Source organism: Salmo salar, chromosome 24, assembly GCF_965601325.2.
Source record: "Salmo salar chromosome 24, fSalSal1, whole genome shotgun sequence".
Taxonomy (NCBI): domain Eukaryota; kingdom Metazoa; phylum Chordata; class Actinopteri; order Salmoniformes; family Salmonidae; genus Salmo; species Salmo salar.
The window spans coordinates 9,149,417-9,177,209 of record NC_138314.1 but is presented as its reverse complement, the minus strand read 5'-3'; the positions used below and the strand labels follow the sequence as shown (position 1 = coordinate 9,177,209).

Here is a 27,793-nt window from a genome sequence, read left to right as displayed (position 1 = left end):
TGCATTTGGTGATAAAGATTAATATTTGAGAATGACAATGTGTATGTGAAAGCTGATTAAAATGCATAATACCAACTATCAACAACTTTTTAACAGGCTGTTATAGACAAAAACAGACTACCACTCAGTGTGTAGTTCAAGATTTGTTTTTTTTTAAATTTATTAACAATGTATCCCTTTAATAAGATTGTATGCTTCTTTAGGTCAGCAATGCCCCAAAACACACTGTACACATTATACAAGGGAAACCACGATTCAAGCAAAAAAAACACAAAAGAAAAATCTTTAAATTATAATACAGTCTCAAGGAAAAAAATATATAAATAACTCTTCTCATCTCAGTCACTCTGCTATGGTACAGATACAATAAATAGATCTGACATCACTCAGCAGACCTATAAATCACCCTAGGAGTCCACTTGTGTAGCAGCATAATAGCAAAACTAACCAATAGAAACAGAAACCTGTTCCCATGGAAACCTTACAGCAATCCATAAATGATCAAGTCACCCTGTCCTCTCATCTCAGCCAATGATAGACAGCAATATCTGCATTGTGAAAACAACTTAGGGACCATTACTTTCCCCAGCTTGCAAACAAGTGATGGCAACCTATTATGATTTAAGACAATGAAACTATTAGAAGCATTTGGAAGAAATAAATTAACACTTTTCAGAAACAGTGACAATGATCTAATATTACAGTTTTGACATGCCGTTTGTACATGCAGTGAGAGCGAAGCACGGAGGTAGGGTTTCTGACAACCTCCATAAAGAGAACCAATGAAAAGGTGAGAGAACCCGGCTGTTGCCACTGTCAGAGGCAGTGTCCTTCCAAACCAGGGTCAGAGATAGAGGAATACAGAAAGGGTGACAGACAGCAAGCCACAGCAGTTATGTTCTATGTGTCCAGATGGGAAAAGAGTGTGATGGCTAAACATTTTTTCTTTTTTACAATACACTACTGATGTTTGATTGTCTGACAGTCTATAGACATAAATAGAAAAATGTCTTTTGATCATAAGCGGAGTTGGAAATAATAAACTTATGAGATCACAGCACAACCATCTCTAGCAGAAACAGACTGAGGGTATAACTATGAGGGAGGCTTCTAGAACCTTCTGTAGTGTTTCCATTATGAGGGAGAAGAGGATGAGTCCAGCACTGACTAGGATGGACTGAACATGCCCTTTTCATTTCATATCAGCATACACCAGAGCAAGATCACATTTTTCAAGACTTAGTCATATTTCATCCAGCTTGTGTTTAGGTTAAGTGTGATGTGTTAAGTAGTTGATGTGTCTCCTGTCATGTCAGTTGGTCAGGCTTGTACATCCGTCTGAAAACAGCATTTGGTAAAACTGCTCCCCCTGTTGGCCATAGGCAGGAACAAAACTAGACGTGTTAGGTTTCATTTGTTCAGATAGTCCATCTCCTCTTTCTCCAGCAACCGGAGGGAGACAACCCTTTCACACTCATTCTTTAACATCCATGATCCCTTCCTTCTCTCACCCATGCTCCCTCCATCTTGAACTTCAGCAAAACTTCTCCCCTCTTCTCTTTTATCCTTTCTCTCCATCCCTCCCTTTTTTCACTATGTTGCTCTCTGTATCTCTATGTGAGGGTTGGAGGGAAAGCAGCGTCTCAACAGGGAGGGGAGGACAGAGATGAGGAAAGTCAGAACTTCGTGGGAGGGTCTATATCCACTCCGACGGGCTTTGGTGGCTTCGACAGGATCGCTTCTGCTTCCTCGTACATCTGAGGGAACAGGATGTGACATGAGCATGAGGTCAGAGGTCACAGTCATATTTCTGTTGTAACCACTAGCGTAAAATCGGAAGTGTAGGGGTTGAGGAGCGTCGGTCTCCTCTCTCTGCCAAGCAACCCATCACCCATAAATCCTAACTACTAGAGAAGATCTGAAAGGACGTATAAGCAACACAGCAAAAACAAATCCACCTAACAAAGACGTGGAGCCATTACCAGAAACCCATCTAATTCTTCCAGATCTACATAAGTAACTAGAGATGGGGGCTAGGAGTGAATTTGGGACTGGGGAGAAATGGAAAGACCGTATAGATGAGGACCTTACCGGTATGAAGTGTACGTCCTGAAAGAGTTCCTGTATGAAGCGTCGAGAGGGCAGGCGGAACATACAGTGGGCCAGCAGGTGAGACACCTCAGAGTACAAACAGATATCATCAAACGCATAGGGAAACTTCTCTTTTATCCTGGAGAGACAGAGAAAGCAGACACCATTAAAGCTCCAATGCAGCCATTTCTTTTTTTGTATCTTAATATCAAAATCATTTCTGGGTAACAATTAAGTACCTTACTGTGAATGTTTCCAATTAAAATGGTCAAAATAAACAAATGCCTTCATAGCAAAGGGCAATTTCTCAAGCAAGAATTCTGCTAGGACTATCGGAGTGGAAAACTGAATATTAGCTATGGATGCGGTAGAGGTCAATGGAACTCGACCAAAACAATGGAAATGCGTGGGGGAAAGATCCTGAATCTCCTCACTGCCCCTCAGCAAAATTAGCCTATATTTAGTGTACCCGATGTGAAATGGCTAGCTAGTTAGCAGGGTGCGCGCTAATAGCGTTGCAATCGGTGAAGTCACTCGCTCTGCAAGGGCCGCGGCTTTTGTGGAGCGATGGGTAACGATGCTTCGTGGGAGGCAGTTGTCTATGTGTGCAGAGGGTCCCTGGTTCGAGCCCAGATAGGGGCGAGGAGAGGGACAGAAGAAATATACTGTTACATTAGGCTACTGTTTATATGTGCATTTCACACACTGTTTTTGAAAATAACTATATATATATATTTTCTTTTATATATTTTTTTTTAATCGGTGTAATGCTTGTATGGATGTCAACCCCAATACATTTATGTCATCGTCACCAACCAACTGCATTACAGTTAAAAATGACTAACATTACTGATTTCTCTATGCTAGCTATGCTATCAGCTTATACGTACGCAAGTTAGCATTTAGCAGTCACTTCTTCTAAACCTGAAAAGAGACTACTTCTAAATGTTATGCAGCGAAAACAGCCAAATATATCCAAATCGGACTTTATTAACCACATTGTGGGCCTTTTACAATGCATCAATCATGACGAATTTGACGAATATCCACTTAGTTAGATCAGATTTGTTGAATGTGGGCCAATCAGCGTTCTTCTATCCCCCAGTCTGCGTTCCATTGACCTCTTCACCACATCTATTGGAAAAGAGGTTTCAAACTCTTTCTTATTGGCCTATTAACTAATTTACCGCATGATGATGTCACCATGGAAGGCCATTATCATAATTCTCACAATTTCACAGTATTACTCCAACCTTAGTGTGGAACTGTATATAAAACACAGGAAAATCTGTGTTGGGGGGAGGGGGTTTAATTGTGTGTGTGTGTCTTACGTCAGTAGTCCTGTCTCGTGGCCCTTGGTTCCTACAGAAGAGCTGAGGTTGATGACGAGGCGAAGCACCTCCTTCCTCAGCAGGACCCGACAGGCCGGGCCGTCTTCAGATATTGCCTTGCCACCTGACGGACATACACAACAGCCTATCAGAGCTCACTCACACAACCCGACCAAATCAGACATTTTGATCGGAATTAGAATGTTCAACAAAGGTGTACATATGCAGTCTGTGCGTGTGCTGCAGACAGCCTCCTGAGACTGCAGTGTGTGTGTGTGCATACCTAGCACTATGTCAGCAGGAGTAGGTGTGCTGCAGACGGATCCCTGTGACACAGCAGCGTCGCTGCAGCCGGAGACGCCAGAGAACTTGGACTGAGGCATCACCTCCAGACGATGGCTGGTCTGACTCGACCACTGAAAGTCTATGTAGTCTATGAAGAGAGAGATGGGGCAGGGGGGTAAGGCAACCATTACGCTGAGTGTGCATGTGTGTGCACTCAGAGTAGTCGGTGTGTGTGTGTTCTCTCACCAGTGCGTGTGTGTGCGTTGTTGATCTGAGGCTGTGTGGGGTAGCCCAGTACAGTAGCTCCTACGCAGTAGAGACAGTTGTCGTCAGTGTGTTCCTGTAGACCCGTCTCCTCTGGACCCAGGATATGGTTCTGGTTGTTCTCTCTGCTGGCCATCAGCTCTGAGATACTGAACTGCTGCTTCAGCAGTGGGATAGGAGGATAGGGACGACCACCGTCACCTACAGTACACAGGGCATAGAACGCGCAGTCACACCCACTGAAACTGGAAGTAAACCATCTCTATCATTCACGTTAAACTATCATCACTATCCACCCATCTCTCAATCGCTCCCTGTCCTTCCTTACTGTCTGAGTCTCCAAAGTAGAACGGACACTTCTCGTCGGCGGGCGGGCTAGTCCTCTGTTGGAAGTAGGGCGTGTCTCGGATGTAGAACATGTCGTTGATGTCCATGGGCAGCGCCAGGCCCACGTAGTCGTCGTTACAGCCGTAGGTGGCGCTGGACACCATGGAGCGCACCGACGAGCAACGCTGCAGAGTGATCTGGTTGATGGGGCTCAGCAGATCCTCCTTGTCCAGAGACGCAAAACTCAACGCCTTCAGAAACCTGCCGGGCGGAGGGAGACGGGTGAGAGAGAGAGCGGTGACAAGTGGGCGAGGGGAGTGAGGGCAGACACAGTTAGACGTCGCTATATGGCGAGAGAAGTAGAGAGAGAATGAAAAACTGACAGAGAGAAACACACAAAAACACACGGAAATGTGGGACTCCTAATCCACACCACAACTACACAGTGCCATCTGTAAGACAGCAGGGTTCATCTGCTTGAATCTATAAAGGGAATCTAGCCTCCTAGTCTTATCAGTATACTCCAAAACAGAACTGTGGGAAGGACAGTCAACACTAAGAAATGCCTATGAAACTGTGTTGTGTAAGCAGAAACTGAGTAGTAGGGATGTGACAAATGGGAAAAAAATTCTTAATGTTTGAACTGCAATTCATTTTTTTCGATAAGAAAAATGAATACAATTCCACATGAATTCACAACGCTGCTGCCAGCAACGGTTTGGGTCTCACGGTGCGTCCCGTTCAGATGGTTAAGCATTGCACCTGTACTACCATTACTATACCTCAATTCCACCTAGCAAAGTTTCCAATTCCCTCTCATTTAACTTCTCAAAGTATTGCCATACAGGACTTCGCTGCTGTCGCTTGCCGTCGCCATTTTTCCAACTGTTAACGACGATGACGTAACGTTGGAGCGTCAAACACCAAAATGACTGATTCCTCGACTCCTTGCACGTCGACTGCCAGTGTCAACTCCCATTTGTGTGTGTGTGACTCCGAAGATTCTGTATTTTTGGAACGGAGCACACTTGATTATTTGCCGTACTTCCGAGAACACAAACACTTGCATCTTTCATAGCGAGAGAGAGGACAGAGTATGGAGGGGCACAGTATAGGCAGGTCAGCCACGAGTCAAACCGTGCACTAGGCCCATCTATCAGCAATCAAAAACTCTCAATGGAATGCTGTATCTCGCAATTTCTTGGCTTGCAATTTCAGTAAAGCAGGGTATATCATCAATGAATAGGCTAGGATATTGAGATGCGCGAGATGCAATACTTCTCTCTCACAGTATCTGCGCATGTGCACGGGTTCACAGAGTGGTAGCCAGGTCACCAAAACAGTGGAGAAGTTGAGCCTCGATCGTCGACGCCCTTAGTTGCGGAAATTAACCCACTATGTCTTTAACTTTCTGCATCGTTTTTTTTTATTAACATTAAGCATTTAAGGACACCAATTTCAACACATGAGGGAAACTGCTCTACAAATGGGAGGCTAGGTTGGTCCACCCACCAAGGCATAGAGATGGACATCCTGCGGAGTGGCTGGACAGCTGGACAGCTGACCCTCTTAGCAGACAACCTGAGAGACCACCAGCGCATGCACACACACACACACAGCTGTTACTGCTCTGAACCAGAAGAGAGAGACACCGTTGCTGCTAAAGATTACTAATAACCGGAGATACAACACACAAGCACACAGAGCCATTACCTCTAAACACACACACACGCCACCGTTACAGCTAGAGACTACAGCTAACCCTCAGACAAGCTGACAGACCAGCACATCCAGGTATCTAAAGGGGGAAGGGGTGGACACTACTGGAGTGGTCCACCCACCGAGGGACGTAGGCTCTGGATGGCCTGCGGTGGGCATCAGAGGGGCGGGGGGCTGGACAGCTCACTCTCTTAGCAGACAACCTGAGATACTCCACCTCAGTCTGCCTCTCTCTGTCTACCGACCAAGACTGGGCTGTGGGGAAGAACCCTTCAGGAGCCCAAGCTGAGCTAGAAAGAACAGAGAGTTCAATGACCTCACAAACCAGCACACACACACCCACCCACAATAAAAGACAAATTGATTAAAAGGAGAGTGGAGAATGATTAGACAGAGCAGTAGAACACTGATATGACCAGTCACATAGAGACAGACACAAGGACCTATGACTGAGAAAAGCATGAGCAAGGGCAGCCAGCAGCCATGACGGGCAGTGAAAACCCACCAGGAGAAGTTGTCCTTACTTGTGTGAGTTCAATGTGCGAGTGTGAATATAGGTGTGCATTTGTACGTGCATATTGCATTTCCCATATATGTGTGCGTTTGTGTGAAGCGTTCAGATACCTTATGTGTAGCGTGCGACGTAACTTACCTGCGCGGCGTCAGCCTCGAGTCCAGACTACCGGTCTTCATAGTGATAGTGTCAGTGAAGAGCACGTCTTTAGCGGGCGACGCTAACGACTCACTATGAGACAGAGACGGGTGGATCCTCTGCTGCTGCAGCCTCTTCAGAGTAGCATAGCCTAGTGCATCCCGCGGGCTGGTGTACATGAAACTGCAGTCTGCAAGGCTCTTAATGGCCGCCACCGAGGGAGACTTGAGGCTCTGGGCTCTGCGGGGGAGGGTGTGTGAGGAGCCAGGGGGGACCAGGGAGACAGAGTTAGACTTGGAGAGAGGCAGGTGGTTGGTGTGGGCCTGGGTTGGGGCGAGGGTATACAGCGTTTTGACCGTCTTAGCCGAGACCACTGTGTTGAGGCTGACACAGTCCGACGAGTCTGGCTCGGGATGCTCAGGGTTTCCCACAGTCTCGCGGGAGGGGCTGGAGCTCATGGAGCTGATGCCGCTTGTGGTGGTGTCTGTGTTGAAGCTCTGACTGCGGCTTTTAAACTGAGTCCCTCCCCCATCTCCCGCTAGACGTTCCCGGCTACTCTGCTCCCTGGACGGGGGCTCTCCAGGACCCCCCAGCCCAGACCCCCCTCCACCAGCCCGGGATAGCCTCCCCTCTCCCAGCTGCTCCACAGACCCCCCCACAGAGTCCCTGATCCCCACAAAGGAGGTTTCCAGGCTGACTGTGGGACTCTTGGGCATGCCTCTCCCATTGAACACAGACGTAAACACATCGCCTGGCGACGAGGAGTAGATGGAGGGCTCCGTTACCGTCCTGTTCCTCCTCAGCCCTCCCAGTTTGGGCTCGGTGGGGGTGCGGCTGCCCCCCATTGACTTGGGGTCGCTGGTGGAGCGCAACTTCTTGCTGGGGAGCGACAGGGAGTTGAGGAAGCGGTTGCGTACAAAACGGGTGGAGGCCAGGATGGTGAAGGGGCTGCGGTCCTTCATGGGTTTGGAACGCAGGTAGAGGGAGGCGTCGTCTGATTGGTCCAACATCTCAGACTTGTCATCATCCAGGATGTACATGTCTAAATGCACACACGTGACAAACATTACACAACATACAGTACCAGTCAAAAGGTGACACACCTACTCATTCAAGGGGTTTTCTATTTGTACTTTATTCTACGTTGTAGAATCGTAGAAGACATCAAACTATGAAATAGCACATGTGGAATCATGTAGAAACCAAACAATTGTTAAAGACTCTTCAAAGTTGCCACACTTTGCCTTGACAGCTTTGCACACTCTTGGCATTCTCTCAACCAGCTTCACCTGGAATGCTTTTCCAACAGTCTAGAAGGAGTTCCTATATGCTGAGCACTTGTTGGCTGCTTTTCCTTCACTCTGCAGTCCAACTCATCTCAAACCATCTCAATTGGGTTGAGGTCAGGTGATTGTGGAGGCCAGGTCATCTGATGCAGCACTACATCACTCTCCTTCTTGGTCAAATAGCCCTTACACAGCCTGGAGGTATGTTTGGGGTCATTGTGGTAGTGGGACTAAGCGCAAACCAGCAAACCAGATGGGATGGCGTATCGCTGCAGAATGCTGTGGTAGCCATACTGGTTAAGTGTGCCTTAAATTCAAAATACATCACTGACAGTGTCACCAGCAAAGCACCCCCACACCACCTCCTCCATGCTTCACAGTGGGAACCACACATGCGGAGATCATCCATTCACCTACTCTGCGTCTCACAAAGACAGTTTTTTGGAACCAAAAATCTTAAATTTGGACTCAGACCAAAGGACAGATATCCACCGATTGAATGTCCATTTCTCACGTTTCTTGCCCCAAGTAAGTCTCTCTCTCTTTATTTTATTATCATTGTCCTTTAGTAGAGGTTTCTCTGCAGCAATTTGACCATGAAGGCCTGATTCACACAGTCTCCTCTGAACAGTTGATGTTGAGATGTGTCTGTTATTTGGGCTGCAATTTCTGAGGCTGGTAACTAATGAACTTATCCTCTGCAGCAGAGGTAACTCCTGGTCTTCCTTTTCTGTGGTGGTCCTCATGAGAGCCAGTTTCATCATAGCGCTTGATGGTTTTTGCAACTGCACTTGAAGACACTTTCAAAGTTCTTGACATTTTCCGTGTTGACTGACCTTCATGTCTTAAAGTAATGATGAACTGTTGTTTCTCTTTGCTTATTTGAGCTCTTCTTGCCATAATATGGACTTTTACCAAATAGGGCTATGTTCTGTATACCCACCCTACCTTGTCACAACACAACTGATTGGCTAAAATGAATTAAGGAAAGAAATTCCACAATTTAACTTAACGCACAACTGTTAATTGAAATGCATTCCAGGTGACCACCTCAAAGCTGGTTGAGAGAATGGCAAGAGGGTGCAAAGCTGTCATCAAGGCAAAGTGTGGCTATTTGAAGAATCTCAAATATATTTTGATTTGTTTAACACTTCTTTAGTTACTGCATGATTCCATATGTGCTATTTCATAGTGTTTGTGTCTTCACTATAATCTACAATGTAGAAAATAGTAAAAATAAAGAAAAAGGTGTTCGAAAACTTTTGACCAGTAGTGTACAGTATGTGAGAATTCTGTTAATTCTACAATGTAGAAAAAAAGTAAAAATAAAGAAAAGCCCTTGAATGAGTAGATGTGTCCAAACTTTTGACTGGTACTGTACTTGACAGAAAATACACACAAAACAAACAATTATTCCCTGCTTAAGAACACCTACAGAAGCTACATATATCCATAACATATACAAATCGAATGAAAAAAAAAAAAAAAAATAGTAAAGAAAGTGCTACTGAGGATGTGTTTAACAGAAACTGTCCTTGTTGCCTGGTGAAGAGTTTCATGGTTAACTCACTGGGTTGGGACTCGCTCTCGCTATTGTGTCGGGAGCTGGTGGACTCGGAGTTGAGACTGAGCGTGCTCGGTACGGAGGAAAGTTTAGAGGTCATCGGTTTGTCCACCTCGTCTGGGGTGACGGGCCACAGTGTCTGGCGACTGTGTCTGACTGTGTCCCAGCCATACTGTTTCAACACTTCACAGCCCTGCCGCGTCTTGGAGATCACGCCAACGACGTACACGCACGTTCTGGAGGTAGAGAAAACAGACATGAGACTGTTGGCGAGACATCAGGTTCATCTCTGTGTGCGCGTGTGTCCCCTTACCCCCGTACGGACAGGACCTCACAGTGTTGTGCCAAGGCCAGGATGTCAGGGATGACGTTCTCCTCCTGAAGCAGGTTCAGACCCCAGTTTGATGACCCAATGTTACCCTGGAAACAGACATACATTCAGTATCATTAACACAACAGACCCTGGGAACCACAGTCGGAACCAATGTCAGAGCACTGGAGGACGCAGACTGTCTATAGCGTCTACCCAAGAGAAAATAGACCATTATGAACCAATGGTGTGTTTTTCTTTTTCTTTCTTTACTGTAACTGACAACACGTGTACTTATCATACAACGTTGTGATTTATGTGCCGAGTGGTTAGGGGGACTGACCAGAGCCCAGAGGGCTGCCTTCAGCTGTTTGATGCCCTCCCAGGTGTCCAGCATCGGGGAGCGAACCGTGTAGCTGAGGTCAGGGACCACGCTCTGGAGAGCGTGAGACAGTCGGTAAGATACCAAAACCCATAGATTCTTCACATTAAGAAAGCCCTTTGTAAAGCAGAGTTACCTGAGTCTCTAGTAGGTGGCAGCCTGTCTTATCATGGACTAGCTGACCATACAAGTGCACAGGAAGATAAACATTTGGTCTCTGTAACCTAGAGACAAAACACACAAAGACAATGTAGTCATGTTCAACAAATGAGAAAAATAAATACAGTTGGCTCAAGATCACAGCCCATGTTTTTTTTTGGTGGTGGAGAGCAACAAGGTATGCAGGCTTTACAGTTGTTTTAGCCCAGCACAGCTTCCACTTATCTAAACAAGAGTATGACGCGCCAAATCAGGCAAGTTAGTGCTGGGCCAGGACAAAGGCCTGCACACGGTGCCTGCAACCCTCCAGGACCAGGGCTGGTGACCACTGGATCATGGCTAACTGTCCAGCTTAGTAAGGTAAGAAGTCTCACCTTTGGTTGCTGCGTCTGACGTAGTTGTCTCCGTCCACAGGTTTCCGGTATGTAGTTAACGCTTCATTCAACTGCTCCTCAATCAGATCTACATACTTCAGGTTGTACTCCTGTTCACCACACAGTCGGGGGGGGGGGGGGGGGGGGGGAAACAAATCATTAGCGGATTACATTTGTACTGATAGAGAGTTTTAAAAACAATCAGTACAGTTAAAAGGTGCTCTATGCAGAAATCGCTCTGCCATTTCCTGGTTGCAAGTATAGTGTAGAGAATCATTATACCATCTAAACCGCTGTCAAATATATATAATGCTCAAAAAAATAAAGGGAACACTTAAACAACACATCCTAGATCTGAATGAAAGAAATAATCTTATTAAATACTTTTTTCTTTACATAGTTGAATGTGCTGACGACAAAAATCACACAAAAATAATCAATGGAAATCCAATTTATCAACCCATGGAGGTCTGGATTTGGAGTCACACTCAAAATGAAAGTGGAAAACCACACTACTGGCTGATCCAACTTTGATGTAATGTCCTTAAAACAAGTCAAAATGAGGCTCAGTAGTGTGTGTGGCCTCCACGTGCCTGTATGACCTCCCTACAACACCTGGGCATGCTCCTGATGAGGTGGCGGATGGTCTCCTGAGGGATCTCCTCCCAGACCTGGACTAAAGCATCCGCCAACTCCTGGACAGTCTGTGGTGCAACGTGGCATTGGTGGATGGAGCGAGACATTATGTCCCAGATGTGCTCAATTGGATTCAGGTCTGGGGAATGGGCGGGCCAGTCCATAGCATCAATGCCTTCCTCTTGCAGGAACTGCTGACACACTCCAGCCACATGAGGTCTAGCATTGTCTTGCATTAGGAGGAACCCAGGGCCAACCGCACCAGCATATGGTCTCACAAGGGGTCTGAGGATCTCATCTCGGTACCTAATGGCAGTCAGGCTACCTCTGGCGAGCACATGGAGGGCTGTGCGGCCCCCAAAAGAAATGCCACCCCACACCATGACTGACCCACCGCCAAACCGGTCATGCTGGAGGATGTTGCAGGCAGCAGAACGTTCTCCACGGCGTCTCCAGACTCTGTCACGTCTGTCACGTGCTCAGTGTGAACCTGCTTTCATCTGTGAAGAGCACAGGACGCCAGTGGGGAATTTGCCAATCTTGGTGTTCTCTGGCAAATGCCAAACGTCCTGCACGGTGTTGGGCTGTAAGCACAACCCCCACCTGTGGATGTCGGGCCCTCATACCACCCTCATGGAGTCTGTTTCTGACCGTTTGAGCAGACACATGCACATTTGTGGCCTGCTGGAGGTCATTTTGCAGGGCTCTGGCAGTGCTTCTCCTGCTCCTCCTTGCACAAAGGCGGAGGTAGCGGTCCTGTTGCTGGGTTGTTGCCCTCCTACGGCCTCCTCCACGTCTCCTGATGTACTGGCCTGTCTCCTGGTAGCGCCTCCATGCTCTGGACACTACGCTGACAGACACAGCAAACCTTCTTGCCACAGCTCGCATTGATGTGCCATCCTGGATGAGCTGCACTACCTGAGCCACTTGTGTGGGTTGTAGACTCCGTCTCATGCTACCACTAGAGTGAAAGCACCGCCAGCATTCAAAAGTGACCAAAACATCAGCCAGGAAGCATAGGAACTGAGAAGTGGTCTGTGGTCCCCACCTGCAGAACCACTCCTTTATTGGGAGTGTCTTGCTAATTGCCTATAATTTCCACCTGTTGTCTATTCCATTTGCACAACAGCATATGAAATGTATTGTCAATCAGTGTTGCTTCCTAAGTGGACAGTTTGATTTTACAGAAGTGTGATTGACTTGGAGTTACATTGTGTTGTTTAAGTGTTCCCTTAATTTTTTTGAGCAGTGTATTTTCCATAACCAACAATATTGTATTTTCAACTGGTGTACAAAATCGAAAGAAAAAGATGCAAAAACTAAAAACTTAAAGGAAAGCATAGAAATAGCACACATTGAACAGATCTAGCGCTTCTAAGACTTGTTCTATAACACATTTCTATGCGAATTTGGTCGGGTCGCCCAAGAAGTTATATTGCAGCTTTAAATGTCATTTGATTTAGAAATCTGTCTTTATGTTCTTGTTTTTTTACTATCTTTGAATGATTGTTTTGTACTGTGTGGACCAATGGAAGAGTAGCGGTTGCAGCTAATGGGGAAATGAATGAACGAGCAGGCTTACCTTTTGCCATCTGTCCAACTGTTTGCTGACGTAACCCCTCTCATTGAGGTAGGAGAAGCCCTTAGGAATAGACAGAAACCTGCACAAAGGACACTGGTTTTTAGAGGTGGAACACAACCTCTCAGCACACCTGTGTGTCTGTGTATTAATTTGTGTGTGTGTGTGTGTGTGTGTGTGTGTGTGTGTGTGTGTGTGTGTGTGTGTGTGTGTGTGTGTGTGTGTGTGTGTGTGTGTGTGTGTCAGACTGACCTGAGGAGCAGCAGAAGGCCCTTGTCTCCCAGGTGGGTCAGAGCTGGTTTGAGTTGGATCAGAGCATGGAGGTTAGCCTGGGGGGACACAATAAAACATCATGGAGCTGTTAGAGACAACATAATATAACATTCACTCCATACCCCTCGTTCTTCCATTCCCCAGCCCTCTGCCCATCGTCAGCCCTCTCCAACATATTCAGCACTTTCCCCAGCCCCTCTCCCACCTTGTCCTCGCAGGCCTCGTCCAGTATGTCCAGGGCTTCCATGGAGACTGCCTTGCTGTGGTCGTGCAGCTGGGTGACCAGCAGCTCCATGCCCCAGTTACTGAAGAACTCCACCCCTGCCCTCAGCAACACACGCAGGTGCTTGGTGGCATACAGCCTGCACGTCTGTGTATTGACACAGAGGGTGGAAAAGGGATTGTTCAGGATCAGTATTGTTTGAGCAACAACTTAACCATCATCACCCACATTGAAGCCCGTGCATTCATTCATTCATCCATCCATCCATCCCTCCTGTGTAAGGCCTTACATCAGTGGCAGCAGTGAGGATCTTGGAGAGGATGACTCTGGCCAGTCCATCTGTGCTGTAGTCCAGAGTAGACACAGCCAGCTTCAACACAGCGTCCTGATTCTTCACAGAGCACAGGTTCAGCAGACTGTGGAGGAGAACACACATGGAATCAGGCAGTTGTCTGAGCTGTCTGACAACTGGAACTCTATTCCCCACAACCTAGACATTTAGTAGGAACCCAGTCCAAACAATGGATTTTTGGCACTCAATAGCCTACTACCTTTGACTCATCTGGCCAATAAAAATGGAGCTGCTGTTATTTCAACCAATCAGTGTTTTCCTCCTGTTCAAGTTCACGCTGACAATTTTTAAAAAGGGCAATAGTCCAGACTGACCTCTGAAAGAGGCCGCACTTCTCCAGCAGTTTAACCCCGTGTGGGTGGGCCGAGAGGGTCCCCAGGAACAAGAAGTAGTGCTGGCTGAGGGTGGTGAGCAGCCCGTTGCTCTGGAGACAGCGGTCTGGCTTCAGACCAGAGGACAAGGACAGCCAAGCCACCATGTCCTTCACCAGCTCCTCCAGGTACGCCTGGCCATCCTGGGAAGGGGGGGGGGGGGGGCGAAAAAACATGAGAAAAAAAGGCTATTGGTTTGGGGCTAGGTCAATTTCAAAGCTACCTTTCTTTAAAAAAGGTGACACCAAAAGAAAAAATGTGTCCCACATAGAAGTTTCCTCTGCACCTTTATTTCTCTGGTCTATTTCCTCACCTCATCAGACTCTATGAGGAACTCGATGAACTGGCATCCCACCACAGTGAGCTGTCTGGCTTTAGGATGGTCCAGCTCCAGCCCTGCATACAGCTTACTGCTGGGCTTATAGAAGTACAGCAGTCTCCGTACAAACCTGGACCACGCAAACACAGTTATAAAGGGGGGCACCTTACCACAGTCAAGTTCAGAATTTCACTAGTTGTAGTAGTGAATGGAAGGTGGGCCTTACTTGTGCATCTGTTCATCTTTGTTGTTCCTGAGGTTAACGTTAGGCCACTGGGAGAGGAAAACCAAAACATATGAAATATGGCAATAGCAAATCAACCAACTGAAACACACTCCCAGTCAGTCTTCCACATGTTTTATAGTATTGCTATAACTGACCTTGAGGATAGTTGCGATGAGGAGCCAGTTCCAGTCAAGGTTCTGTTTGTGGTTAAGGATCTGACTGTCTCTCAGGTTCAACATCAGGGCTTCCTCCGTGTCCTACAACACACACACACACAGTTTGCGTCACTGAATGTTGCTAAGGAAGGCTTTGGGGCTGGAGGTGAACAATTAACCTAGATGGCAAAGATGCCTGTGTGAGGTGTACCTTAATAGCATAGATGTCTCTGTGTACGCGTGTGTGTGTCTCTCTCCGGTGGTGTGCAGACACAGACTTGCGGACAATGTGGTCCAGATACAGACTATGGGGTTTGGGTCCTTGTTTCTTCTTGTCATGGAAACGCTTCAAGTGGTTGACTGCCGCACTCGCCCGTCTAAAAATACAGAAAAGGTGCCCAAAAAATACAAATAAATCAGAGCAGTGAAAAAGTGAGTGATTGCGTGCATGTATGTGTGTGTGTGTACACTCACAGGCGTTTCTCCTTGGGGATGTCAAAAGAGGCAGCCATGTTGATAAGGGTGGGTAGACAGTGCAGGTGGTGACTGTGGGAGTGAGGGAGGATGGTGTTGGCCTAGCAATAAAAAGAGAGCGCGAGAGAGAAAAAGTGAAAGAGAGAAAGTGAAGCAAACACATAAACCATTTATGCACAGCTGAATGAAGGCAACTACCAAGTACATACGTGTCCTCAAATAGAGCCACATCAATAGCAGAGTAGCACGCTCCTCAGAAGGAGCTACAGTAGCTATATACGGTATATCAGAGAGCCATGTCCCTGTGTGTTACCATGTGTAGCAGTTCTCCCAGTAGGATGGTGGCTCTCACTGATATCTGGTCCTCACTGCTGGTCACAACTTCTACCAGACCCTACAGGGTGGAGAGAAAGAAAAGGAGAAAAAGAAAGAACGAGCGAGACATAAAATAATATCCATAACCCACAACAACAACAAAAATCTCATGTTTGGGCGTTCCTGTCTCCTTACCTCTAGCAGGCAACTGGAGATGAAGGCAGCCAGTACCAAAGCCAGGTAGTTATCCATCAGGTCAGGCCTGAAAAACACAGCAGGACAAACAAGCAGACATTATAGCCACAGGAGAGATGGTGGTTGGGTCTGAGAGGCACCCATATTCACACTTTTTGTCAAGTGTGTAATAAAGGTGTAAAACTTGCTATTCTATATGTTCTATATTGTAAATTCCTGTGGGTAGAATACATTTCCTACCTGGGAGCATAAAGCGATATTGATTAATTATTATTTTTTTTTTTTAAACGGATTTATTATCTGTGGTGTCATGCGTTACCTGGACCTGGCTCGATGAGGCAGGAGGACTTTAGCCTCCGCAGCCACAAAGCCATCAGACAGTCTCCAGCTGTCCTGGCACCTACTGGGGTCTACAGGGGAACACAGATCGACAAAATAAACGATTTAAACCTAGTAGTTTTTGTATGCATGTTTGATAAATGTTTAAAACCAGGGCATGGGGGGGGGGGGGGGGGGTAAAGAAATTAGAAACGCTAATATCACTCACCCACGCTGAGAAGTGCTTCCGTAAAGTCCTGGGTTACAATGGGGAGAGGTATCCTAAATATCTCATACAATACCTCCATCAAACCTTTCTGCAGGGGGCAAGGAGAAAGGTCAGAGACACAAACAATTAGTGGTTCTCGAAGAACAGATCGAGAAGGCATACTTTTCATTATATTTATTTTAACAAATCTCATATTTCAGTACCCACCCTCACTTCCACATTTGGTATAGACAGCAGACCAATAAGGGATTGGATCCCAGAGTTCCCGGCCCTACAGAGGTTAATGATCCCTGGATCGCAACGGAGACAGAGTCTACCATTAACACATTCATGACTTGGCAGCAAAAGTGAAGACAGAGCACAAACAATGCGATACTAGCTTAAAAAGGGAATCTACTCAGCATTCTCTTCAGAGGGGTATTTGAGCGTTGACCCATTTAAAGCTGTTGGCATTAAACAAATACTAAAGGTACGTTTCAAGTCATGACCCACAATGCAAAGAGAACCAGCCGAGCCAAACTGAATGGAAAGCTGAAGAGAATGACAGAGAGAAAGAGACTCACCAGACCAGGAGCGGAAGGCAGCTACTATAGCCATCCTGCTGGACAGGAAACGAGCATCGCGGTCCTCCCTGGTTACACACACACACACACACACAGGATCACAATCTACACGACATAGGGACACAACACACTAAACAGAACAGCGGAACAGAGCCTCTGTTTACAACACACACACAACTTACTTGAGCTGGATCTCTGACGTGTCTGCATTGTGACGGTAGTGGAAGTCTGTGAAAGGTGCTAGGATTTGCTGAAAGAGCAGAACACAGGTTCATACACAGAACAACAAAACATTTGTCTATGTATTCATTATCAGCAAGGCTAAATAATGTCCCAATATCATGAGTGGATTTTTCTTCTCCTATTGCTGAGATTCCACTTAAATGGGACAAAACATTCAAGCATAGCAGCAATAGGCCAGATTTTTATTGAACGTTTACATAATTTTTCCTGGTTGGACATTCCAAGTCATAGGGACACAGATATTTCTCTAAACAGATCACATACATTATCCGTAATTCATCCATATGATCACATAATCCATATTATAATATTTGCATTCTTCTTCCATAAACTTGTTAAGACTGAGTGGTTACTGGAGTGGCCATGCTGCAGGTATGAAGGAAGGGGGGGGGGGGGGGGGGAGTATCAGTTTACACACAGACAGGATGTGTTGGAGAGAGAGGCTTTAGAGGGCTGATGTAACTGATCACTGTAATCTCCCTGGGAAAGAGAAAAACAACCCAAGGGTGAATCCTCACTGGCATGGCTAGTGGCTGTGTCTAAATAGTCTACACTGACCTCCTCTCCTAGTCTCTGTTCCTCAGCCTGCACTCTGCACTCATGGGAAAGAACGGTACCGGTGAAAGCCAATTCCCAAGAGGCTTCCCATGAAAATGAGTAAGAACACACCATATTGCTTTTACCTAGCCTGGAGACGAGGAGAGAAAGTCACCGCCGACTGACAAAGTGTGATGTGTGACTGGGAGTGTGTGAACCTCTAGTTTGATGCCTGTATGTGCATACTGGCACGTGCATGGCGGCTGTGCGTACCTCCAGCTCCACATCATTGCGTACATATTGCCTGGTGTGTGGATGGTTGAGCAGGTGGAGGATGGTGGTGATCAGAGCCTCATTGATGCGGCTCAGCTGACAGTCGATCACACTCTTTAATATGGTGCTGAGACCCCCCCTATTGGCCACTACCTCTGGGTTCTTCAACGCTGCAGAGTGTGGTTGACATAAAGACACAGTGTTATTACACAGTAACTATGTGTGTAGCTTCAGGATGGTTCTCTCAGTGCCGAGGCTCCACACACCAAGTTCGCAGACGATGGCAATGGCAGCGCGCACCATGCGGTCCCTCTCCTGCAGCCCGTCTGTTCCCACAGCGATCAGAGAGTTGGTGACAGAACTGGGGAACAGCAGAGCGTTCACTGTGATCATCTAGAGACAACGAGAGAGAGAGAGAGAGAGAGAGAGAGAGAGAGAGAGAGAGAGAGAGGGGGAGAAAGAGATTGAGAGCAAAGGTTACAGCACTAATTGTGCACTTCAGTTTATTTTAGAAGCAACATTACAGCAAATAGGTCACACAGCATGAGTGCCACTTTCAGAAGGTGGTGGGTCTAATCTGTGTGTGAGTAGAGCAAGTCTTTAAAGTCTAGGCCCTTCCTCCCAGACACTTTCTCCGGATTAATCTAATCAAGCTAAGCCACATTAACTGGCAAGGACACAGACTACCAGCTGGAAGAGGCAAGCTGGCTAACCAACCTGGGCTAAGTAGGCTACTGTCGATGTAGCTTAGTATACAGGTAGCTTCCAAAATAAAGGAAACACTTGAGTAAATTAGGAATACAAAGTATATTGAAAGAAGGCGCTTCCACAGAGTTGCGGTTCCTGAGTTAAGCAATTAGCATCCTATCATGCTTAAGGTCATGTATAAAAATGCACAGTTGCCCATTATTTTGGCTACCATGGCTAGAAGAGGAGAACTCAGTGACTTTGAAAGTGGGGTCTCAAAGGAGCATAGGAGGTTTAAAGGGTGTGTGTATGTGTCAGTCACCAGAGCTCGACCCAATTTAGTGATGAGCATTTTAAGTGATTTCACTATTCAAATAATACCATGATATTTTCTCAGATATAGGGATGGGCACGGTTATTTGAATATTCAAAACTCAGAATGGACATTAGTATTCATTTTCTTTAGAAATTAAAAATAGGCCTATTTTAACAATGGCTTTGTCTAAAATTCCTCTATGTGACACTGCTGTCAATCAAAAGCGGCGCTACAGTCAGAGGCTACATGAGTAGAAAGTGAAGTGGGAGATTTCTAAACGATGCAAAATGGAATTAAACTTACGGTATTAAGTTGGCTAAATGAGAAGGAGTAGGCTAAAATGGTCAACCAACAGGTAGGCTGTTGTTTAATATGAATGGAGTTGTAGACAAGTACGGGGAACGTGGAAAAATAGCCCCAATTAGCCTTACTACGTTAGCTAGCTAGCTGATTAACCTAGCTGGCTACTGTAGCTAGCTAGCTTCTTTACAACGATTTGACGCGGTCATGACAGGCACTACCAGATGGTATGGTAGATAACTTATGGAGCCTCTGACAGTAAAGCCGCTTTGATTGACAGACAATAAGGCGTGGTCAGAGAGACAGAATGTATTTTTTGGGGGGCGCACTCAAAACTCGTGTTATAAAAATGTATAATGTAATGGTTGTATCACAACAGGCCATGATTGGGAGTCCCATAGGGCGGCGTACAATTGGCCCAGTGTCTTCCAGGTTAGGGTTTGGCCGGGGTAGGCCGTCCTTGTAAATATGAATTTGTTCTTAACTGACTTGCCGAGATAAATACAAAAAAAATGTATATTCTTGTAAGCCATGTAGCAATGTAAGAGATCGTTTTATTTTAGACAAAGCCTTTAAAATAAAATAGCCTATTTTTTCCTCTCTCAAAAAAAATCTATAATCTGCCAAGTAATCAAATCCTAACATCCGTTCAGATATTCGAATAACAGTGCCCATCCCTAAACCAAATGAACATTTAATGGGACATTCTAGAGTGGCGCCTAAAACAGCGTTTTCCACCCCCATCAACAAAACACCAAATTATGGAATTTCTCATGGAAGAATGGCGTCGCATAACTCCAATAGTCGCAGGCACTTGTAGAATCTATGCCAAGGCGCATTGAAGCTGCTCTTCTGGCTTGTGGTGGCCCAAGGCACTGTTAAGAAACTTTATGTTGGTGTGAGTTACTTGTTAATTGTAATAGTTGTATGTGTTAGCATTTACAGTAAACTGCAGAGAATGCAGAAAAGAAATACTCCAGACATGTGCAAACTGTCCACAAGCTCACACCAGCGCAGATCATCCAATAACAGCCTATGCTGGTACTATGCCCCTATTCTGTGCTGCCAGTGAATATACGAAAATCAAGTAGACTATATCTAGTACACTCAAATAGCATAGTCAGGTAAAGTGTAAACGTAATGAGTAATTACTATGCCAGACCTTCCAACCCTGTCCAACTTTTTGGAGTACCAGACGTGCGCGGCAAATCGGAGATTCGCTTGTCACCTCTCAAACAGGGCCAATCACTAGGGCCAACTCACAAGTATTGGCTTTATAGAACCGGTATCACTAATCAACACTAAAAGCAAAATCATTTTGAAAAAAATAACAAAAACAAATGATTGCATCGACACAGACCGCAAACTGGCTACACAAAGCTTAAGTAGGCTACCGCAATGGGAATCTGAACGCTGTTCGCTAGAAGAGTCCGGTGTTTCAGTCAATGTAAAGGTGCCTTTCGTATTTCCTTGCAGCGCATACATCATTTCAGATTTTCGAAATTGATAAAATCTCAAATCTAGTGCAAATGCATTTTAGAAGCATTGCCTCTATAGCTAATAATCGACACTCCATTCTTCATCGCGCAGTCTTCTAAACTCCCGACTCCATTTAATGCCAATGTGTTTATATATTTTTTTGATTATACTTATACGTGGATCATAATTACAGTTACAGTCTATCAGGTTGCGTGATCCTCGTAATGTTACGTGGGAAATACAACTAATGGGACGCAGAATTAAATGTGTATCACACTCGCACAAATGCGACCAGTTATTTTTCGTATTTGCATTTAATTTATTTATTTCACTAGCAAATGCGAGTGAACTGCTGGCACTTTAGAGCCCACTGAAAGTCAATATTATGTTCGCTAATGTTAGCTTGAAATAATTAGTGTTTACCTTTCCACAACACACGGAGTCCAAAAGGGATTTGTTCAACAGGAGGGGCAAACACGGGATAGCTGTCTCGAATAATGATGTATTAATCTCCATGTCCGTTGACACAAACTCCGTACATGTCTGTGTGTTGCAGCTCGAGAATCGGGATGTTATATTTACTCAGTGGATGTATTTTTTATTAATAACATGTAAAAAATAAAATAAAATTATAGAAATCAGGCCCCATTCATTTCTGCTGTACTTTTAACTCGGATCTAGTATCTGCATACATGGACAGAGAATTGCTTAGTTGGTATGAAAAATGCGTGCATGTTGGCAGGTCTGCTATGCCTATGCAATAATTTAAATTATAAACTGTGTGGTTCAAGCCCTGAATGCTGATTGGCTGACAGCCATGGTATATCAGACCGTATACCATGGGTATGACAAAATATTTATTTTTACTGCTCTAATTATGTTGGTAACCAGTTTATAATAGCAATAAGACACCTCGGTGTTTGTGATATATGGCCAATATACCACGGCTAAGGGCAGTGTCCAGGCACTCCGCCTTGCGTCGTTCCCAAGAACATCCCTTAGCCATGGTATATTGGCCATATACCACACCTCCTCGGGCCTTATTGCTTAATTATACACATGATATTACAGGAAAAAAATATGAAGTTAGTGCAATATGAAGAAAGCAGACTTACCTTTCTGACCAGTCGGAGGGCCTGAGTCCTCTCCCCCTCATTGCTCTGCTGGATGTCAATGCACCTGATCAAAGCACACAGGGGGTATGACATCACAGCTACGGTTCATATCACACCAGGTTATAAATCATCATGCTATCACTATGGAATAATAGTCCCCATGATTCTATGGTACCTCTGATGTAGTAACAACTTCGCAAGCAACAGACTACCACAGTAGTATACTCGAGTGCAACAACTATTAACTCCCTTATTTTTGTGAACTACATTGTTGTAAAATATGTTAAACATATGTAACATACAGGTAACTGTCAAAATAAAGGAAATACTTGAGTAAATGAGGGATACTAAGTATATGGAAAGCAGGTGCTTCTACACAGGTGTGAATCCTGAGTTAACTAAGCAATTAAAACGTCCCATCATGCTTAGGGTCATATATAAAAATGCCCAGTTGCCCATTATTTTGGCTACCATGGCTAGAAGAGATCTCAGTGACTTAAAAAGAGGGGTCTCAAAGGAGCATACAGGGTTTAAAGATTGTGTGTGTATTTGTCTCAGTCACCAGATCTCAACCCAATTCAGCACTTATGGGAGATTTTTGGAGCAGCGCCTAAGACAGCGTTGTCCACTATCATCAACAACAAATTATGGAATCTCTCATGGAAGAACGTGTCGCATCCCGCCAATATAGTTTCAGACACTTGTAGAATCTATGCCAAGGCACATTGAAGCTGTTCTGTCTCATGCTAGCCCAAAGCCCTACTAAGACACTTTATGTTGGTGTTTCCTTTATTTTGGCAGTTACCTGCATGCTAAATTGTACAAGATTAATCCAGTGTGTTCCTGCGCAGGTGTGGTGACGCGACAGAGTATCTCTCTCACCTGGCAATCAAGTAGTCCACCTGCAATCTGAGGACCTTTTGCAGCACATTGCTGTCTCTGATGAGGTACCTCAGAACCCTCAGGCCTGCAGCACGCACCTCCTTGGCCTCATTCAGCAGGGCTAACCGCAGGCTGGGGAGGGACACAAAACACAGCTTAGATTGACACTAAATGGCAACGTACACAGAATGGACACTCGCATAGCTTGGCCACAAAAATTGGTTACAATGACCTGTCACTAATTTGGATATGTTCCACAAACAATAGAAGTGTTTGGATAAAAGCGTCTGCCAAGTGGCATTTAAAGTGTTCTAGGTTACACTATATGGGACTACTTACCAGATGATGATTTCTTCATATGTAAACCCAAACTTCTCCTCGCAGTGGCCAATGCTGATTAGCAGCTGAAACAAAGAAAGGACTAAACTTACAACCAGTTGACAGAGGATGCATTGAATCCTTTGGCTGTCCATAACAATACAGACTGAAGACATTTTGATATATAGCGAACATATGAATTGAGACAGAGACCCATATATTTGGGGTATGTACATTACATTCATAAGGATTTTTCCCCTGATATTTAGCATGGCAACATTACAACAAGGACATGTTTATTACTTGTTCATAGCTTGTATGGCCATGGCATCTTTTGCACAGTGCGACAAACTGACAAAAGCTTCAATTCATAGTGTTTTAATGCTTTAAATCAATGCGCTTAAACAGTTTGCAGTAGGGTTGAAAAAAACCACCGTTCACACTCCGTAAACCCCAGTGCAGGGTGGGAGCGGAGTGAGAGGGATAGGGAGTAGGTCAGTGTGTGAGTGAGTTTGGAGTCAGCAGTGATGTCAGAGCCCAGGCAGGCAGGAGGGGGCGGAAAGGGGGGCACTGAACATGCTACAGGGGGATTAGGTCACCTCTCGCTGTCCTGGAATCCTTAAAAGGAGCTGCAGGCCTCAACACCACACTCACTCAGTCCAGTGGTAAACCGAGAGTCAGGTGTATACACACAGCTCAGACCAACTGTATCTGGTAGCTGCCGTCACCTCTCTAATCTTACATAGGTTAGTGTAAGTGTTATTGTCCTATCAGGACAGGCCATGCTAAGTTATAGTGGGGATGTCACCATACAATTTGACTAAACATCTTCCACCAAACACCTGATTGGCGATAACCTCGCCGCAACTATCAGAATAATATCCTTGACATGGTGTGGCACCTGGAGGGAAACTAAACCTGCAGATCTACTTGCTACAACCTTGGAAAACAGAGACCACATGCAACATCTCCAGTTTCAAAAGAACAACAATACCAACAATCTCTGGTTTCAAAGTCAGAGTGCTGTTGACGCACATGAGGCCCCATGGCCAGAGCTCCTATTACCATCACTGTCAGCATCACAATGACAAACTCAGCTAGGCCTGACTGCAAGAGCTGAGGTACAGCGGGCCAAGGAGAGGTCAACAGCTACACATAGAAGAATATGTTCAGCAGACGCATTTCAATACTCTAAAGTTGCTTCCTAAATTAAAGCTAAATTAACCTAAATGAAGGTTGCATGTCATGTGATTTTGATCAGCCCTAGGTGGATATCAGCAGCCTAAAGTAGTTTCATCTCCTCTCCTTCATCAGCACTGATTTGAAAAGCTAGGTGAAAGCAATAGTGTATATCTGCCAGTAATTAACTGTCACCTGACCAGTTGTAGCACATTGGTCAGGATGATGAAGCCACTAGGTGAAGATGGGTCAAATGTCACTTTCACCTAACTAACAGCTTGAATGCACAATGCAGCACCAGACACCTAAACCCCAAAAAACTTTGACTACTAAAGACACCTGTTCTTTCCATGACAGACTGACCAGGTGAATCCAGGTGAAAGCAATGATCCCTTATTGGTGTCACTTGTTAAAACCACTTCAAATCAGTGTAGATGAGGTGGAGAAGACAGGATAAAGAAGGATTTTTAAGCCTTGAGACAATTGAGACATGGATTGTGTACCATTCAGAGGGTGAATAGGCAAGACAAAAGATTTAAGTGCCTTTGAATAGGGTATGGTAGTATGTGCCAGGCGCACTGTCAAAAACCCAGCAGTGTTACAGTTTTTCACGCTCAACAGTTTCCTGTGTGTATCAAGAATGGTCCACCACCCAAAGGACATCCAGCCAACTTGTCACAACTGTGGAAGGCATTGGAGTCAACATGGGCCAGCATCCCTGTGGAATGCTTTCAACACCTTGTAGAGTCCATGCCCCGATGAATTGAGGCTGTTCTGAGGGCAAAAGGGGGCGTGTAACTCAATATTAGGAAGGTGTCCTTAATGTTTTGTACACTCAGTGTATGTGTGTCATTAATAGGCCATACGATTAACAATATTCCATCTCCAGTCCATATTGACCAACACTGGATCTCTATGACCAGCTTCAGCAGACCAAACGCTTCCTCTGATTATCCACATTAATCGTGATCTTACTAGTCCCATTTGTGCTTTTCATTAGTTTGATCTTATGTTAAAGGGATACTTTCGGATTTTGTCAATGAGGCCCTTTATCTACTTCCCCAGAGTCAGATGAAATCATGGATACTATTGTGTCTTTGGCTAGCGCAATTGCTAACTAGCGTTAGTGCAATGATTGGACCTCCAGTCATTGCGCTAACGCTAGTTAGCAATTGCTCTACCTATATTAAAAAAACACTTCAGTTTTTTCCGATTACGAGTATCATCCGATTCGAATGTCAATTTACAGATACGATTACGGCCATGTCGGCACTTATAAGCTGTGACATTTTATTTTAGCTTTGACCCTAAACTATTACAGACAGTCCAACAATGTTACGTTGGGGCACAATACAGCAAAGCTAAACCATGCACTTCAATAATGAGGGCAACTGCCATTATCATCATTACATAAATCAGTAATACCTTTATGAAATTGTTCAGGTGGCCCAGTTTCCGCATGTTGGTGACGCCATGTGGCTTGGCAACATTTTGAAGAATTTCACGCAAGTTGTCAGAGGGTTCTGTAAAAAAGAAGGGAGTTGAAATACTAACAAAACATCAAATCTTTTTGATATTCCAGTAATACTGAACCAATGCACCTATATCGGTATCTAACATGAACTCGTTTTAGCTGGTCACACCAATGCACTGTGAACAGTAAACACACCCTGGACATCTAAATAGAAGGCATGTTTAGGCAGGGTCAAAAGTAGGAAGTTCCTTCTGTTTTTCATCTCATTCACCTCAACCATTACATGGTAGCTAAAAGATACATGCACATAAACACATCTAGCTACAGTATCTCATATAATTCCATTCCATCTGTGTCAGGCTGGGGCTGTTAATGATAATGTACCAGAGGAAAAGGGTGCTCAGGCAGCCACTCAACTAAGCTGCTTTGGATCCCAAACTGCAACCTATTCTATGGCACAGTGAAAATGTGATGCAATTTGACTTCCCACAGGTATATCCATGCTCTGCCCCTGATTCAGAGGGGTTGGGTTAAATGCAGAAGACACATTTTGGTTGAAAACATTCAGTTGTTCAACTGACGAGGTACCCCCTTCCATCTCATACATGAAATACTGAGGGTAGAACTGGTGTTAGTGAAGATACATAGTGCAATGCTTGAAGGCAGTTGTTTACAATTAACGTTACATGCTCTATCCTTATTGAAAACATGATTGATGAACTCCTATTAATCTGTTTACAATCGGTCACAGGAGTGGATGCGGCATCGGGAACAATTGGAGGGCATGGTTGTAGGATGCAAGTGATTGCATAGGGACATTACTGAGTCAGGGGCTTCTATCACGCGAAAAGTGAAACGCTGGCAGGGCAGGAGTTGACACACTGTGCTGGAAAAGCCATCAGAGTGTATTGGCTAGTAAATACTCATACTCAATGTCTATCTAACCATGAACTCGAGTTGTCAAAATGTGACGCCCACCGCCGGTTTCAGCTGGACGTTAGCTAGCAACTGAGTTGTGAACGACCTTCAAACAAACCTAGCGGCTGTATGATTGGCCGTGTTAACGTTAGCTAGCTACAACAATTTAATAGCTTGCTAGCTTACCACATTACAATCCTAGGAATGTAGCTAGCCATATAACTAGCCACACGCCCAAATAATTAGCCAACTAACTCAACCCAGTCGTAACAAATACATTGTATAGCAAAGCGAGCTAATACTAGTCACTAATCAAAACAACACACAGGAGCATTATCTTGCCTATGAGAGCTAGGGCGTATTCATTACGGAAACCGTTTAAGAACCAAACAGAGCAAAACGAGCGTTTATTTGGCATATTCATATAACGTTAAGTCTCTCCCCGTTTCGCTCCGTTTAAGAAACGTTTTGCAACAAAATCGGCGTAATAAATACGCCCTGGGGTTTAATTAGTCCAAACAGTTGTGTTTTGCAACTAAAACGAGATTTCGTATTGGACAAAATCAGTTAGGTCCCTCCCGGTTTCGTTCAGTTTTCAGCCGTTTAAGAACGTTTAACATAATCGGTGTAAAACATACACCCTTGCTGACGTTACGCCTCTTTGGTGTTCCTTAAGATTCTGCAAACTGGTTGTGAAAGTAGTCAACAACCAATAAGCCGTAGAAGGTATTTTGAGCCATTTTCCATCCCCATCATCACCATATATTGCTGCAAACATTAGCATCCATTTGTACAATAATCGCTTTCACTTCGTGTGAATACTTTCTGCTTAACGTTACCTCTGGTCAGATCGAGCGGTACGTTCTCTTCCCCACTGTCATTCCGACCTGTCAAAAATAGACAACGGGGACATTGTAAGGCAACACACTTGGGTCGTCAGAAACTAGAGTAAATAGTAATTTACAATTTCAAGTTTATAAAGCTTATGTCGGGGTGAGTATTTCAAGCTTACCTCGCATCCGAAGACTTCGGATCGGACGGCCGCGGATGCTGACCGCCATGTTTCCAGGAACATACACAACACCGGAAACTTCGTGAAA

The 27,793-nt window shown here is 45.0% G+C and overlaps 1 protein-coding gene across 2 annotated transcripts; it reads right to left on the bottom strand.

Annotated features, from left to right (window-relative positions):
- Positions 1-130: 130 nt before the first annotated feature.
- LOC106585162 (rapamycin-insensitive companion of mTOR) lies at positions 131-27,793 on the bottom strand. Of its 2 annotated transcripts, XM_014171068.3 has the most exons (37): positions 27,706-27,793; positions 27,533-27,580; positions 25,727-25,824; positions 23,144-23,208; positions 22,805-22,936; positions 21,923-21,986; positions 18,292-18,418; positions 18,026-18,195; positions 17,155-17,222; positions 16,973-17,040; positions 16,617-16,699; positions 16,410-16,497; positions 16,182-16,272; positions 15,863-15,929; positions 15,666-15,746; positions 15,353-15,453; positions 15,090-15,255; positions 14,879-14,980; positions 14,724-14,770; positions 14,492-14,627; positions 14,122-14,321; positions 13,745-13,871; positions 13,438-13,602; positions 13,212-13,288; positions 12,963-13,041; positions 10,745-10,854; positions 10,348-10,435; positions 10,173-10,265; positions 9,833-9,939; positions 9,526-9,755; positions 6,670-7,711; positions 4,300-4,559; positions 3,954-4,172; positions 3,706-3,855; positions 3,423-3,546; positions 2,092-2,230; positions 131-1,757 (listed from the first exon to the last, which is right to left on the bottom strand). In XM_014171068.3, the coding sequence occupies exons 1-37, from the start codon at positions 27,752-27,754 to the stop codon at positions 1,677-1,679; spliced, it is 5,142 nt and encodes a 1,713-aa protein (XP_014026543.1). In that variant the 5' UTR covers positions 27,755-27,793; the 3' UTR covers positions 131-1,676. The 2 variants fall into 2 exon arrangements, 1 of the variants encoding a protein (XP_014026543.1); XR_014382495.1 differs by lacking the exons at positions 131-1,757; positions 2,092-2,230; positions 3,423-3,546; positions 3,706-3,855; positions 3,954-4,172 and adding an exon at positions 5,811-6,307 and having other exon boundaries at positions 4,422-4,559.

Coding starts and splice junctions, on each gene's coding strand:
- LOC106585162 (XM_014171068.3), bottom strand. CDS start 27,754: ATGGCGGTCAGCATCCGCGGCCGTCCGATCCGAAGTCTTCGGATGCGA. Junction 14,981..15,089: donor GAGACATCTATGCTATTAAG/GTACACCTCACA, acceptor TGTGTGTTGTAG/GACACGGAGGAAGCCCTGAT. Junction 14,322..14,491: donor TCCTCATAGAGTCTGATGAG/GTGAGGAAATAG, acceptor CCCCCTTCCCAG/GATGGCCAGGCGTACCTGGA.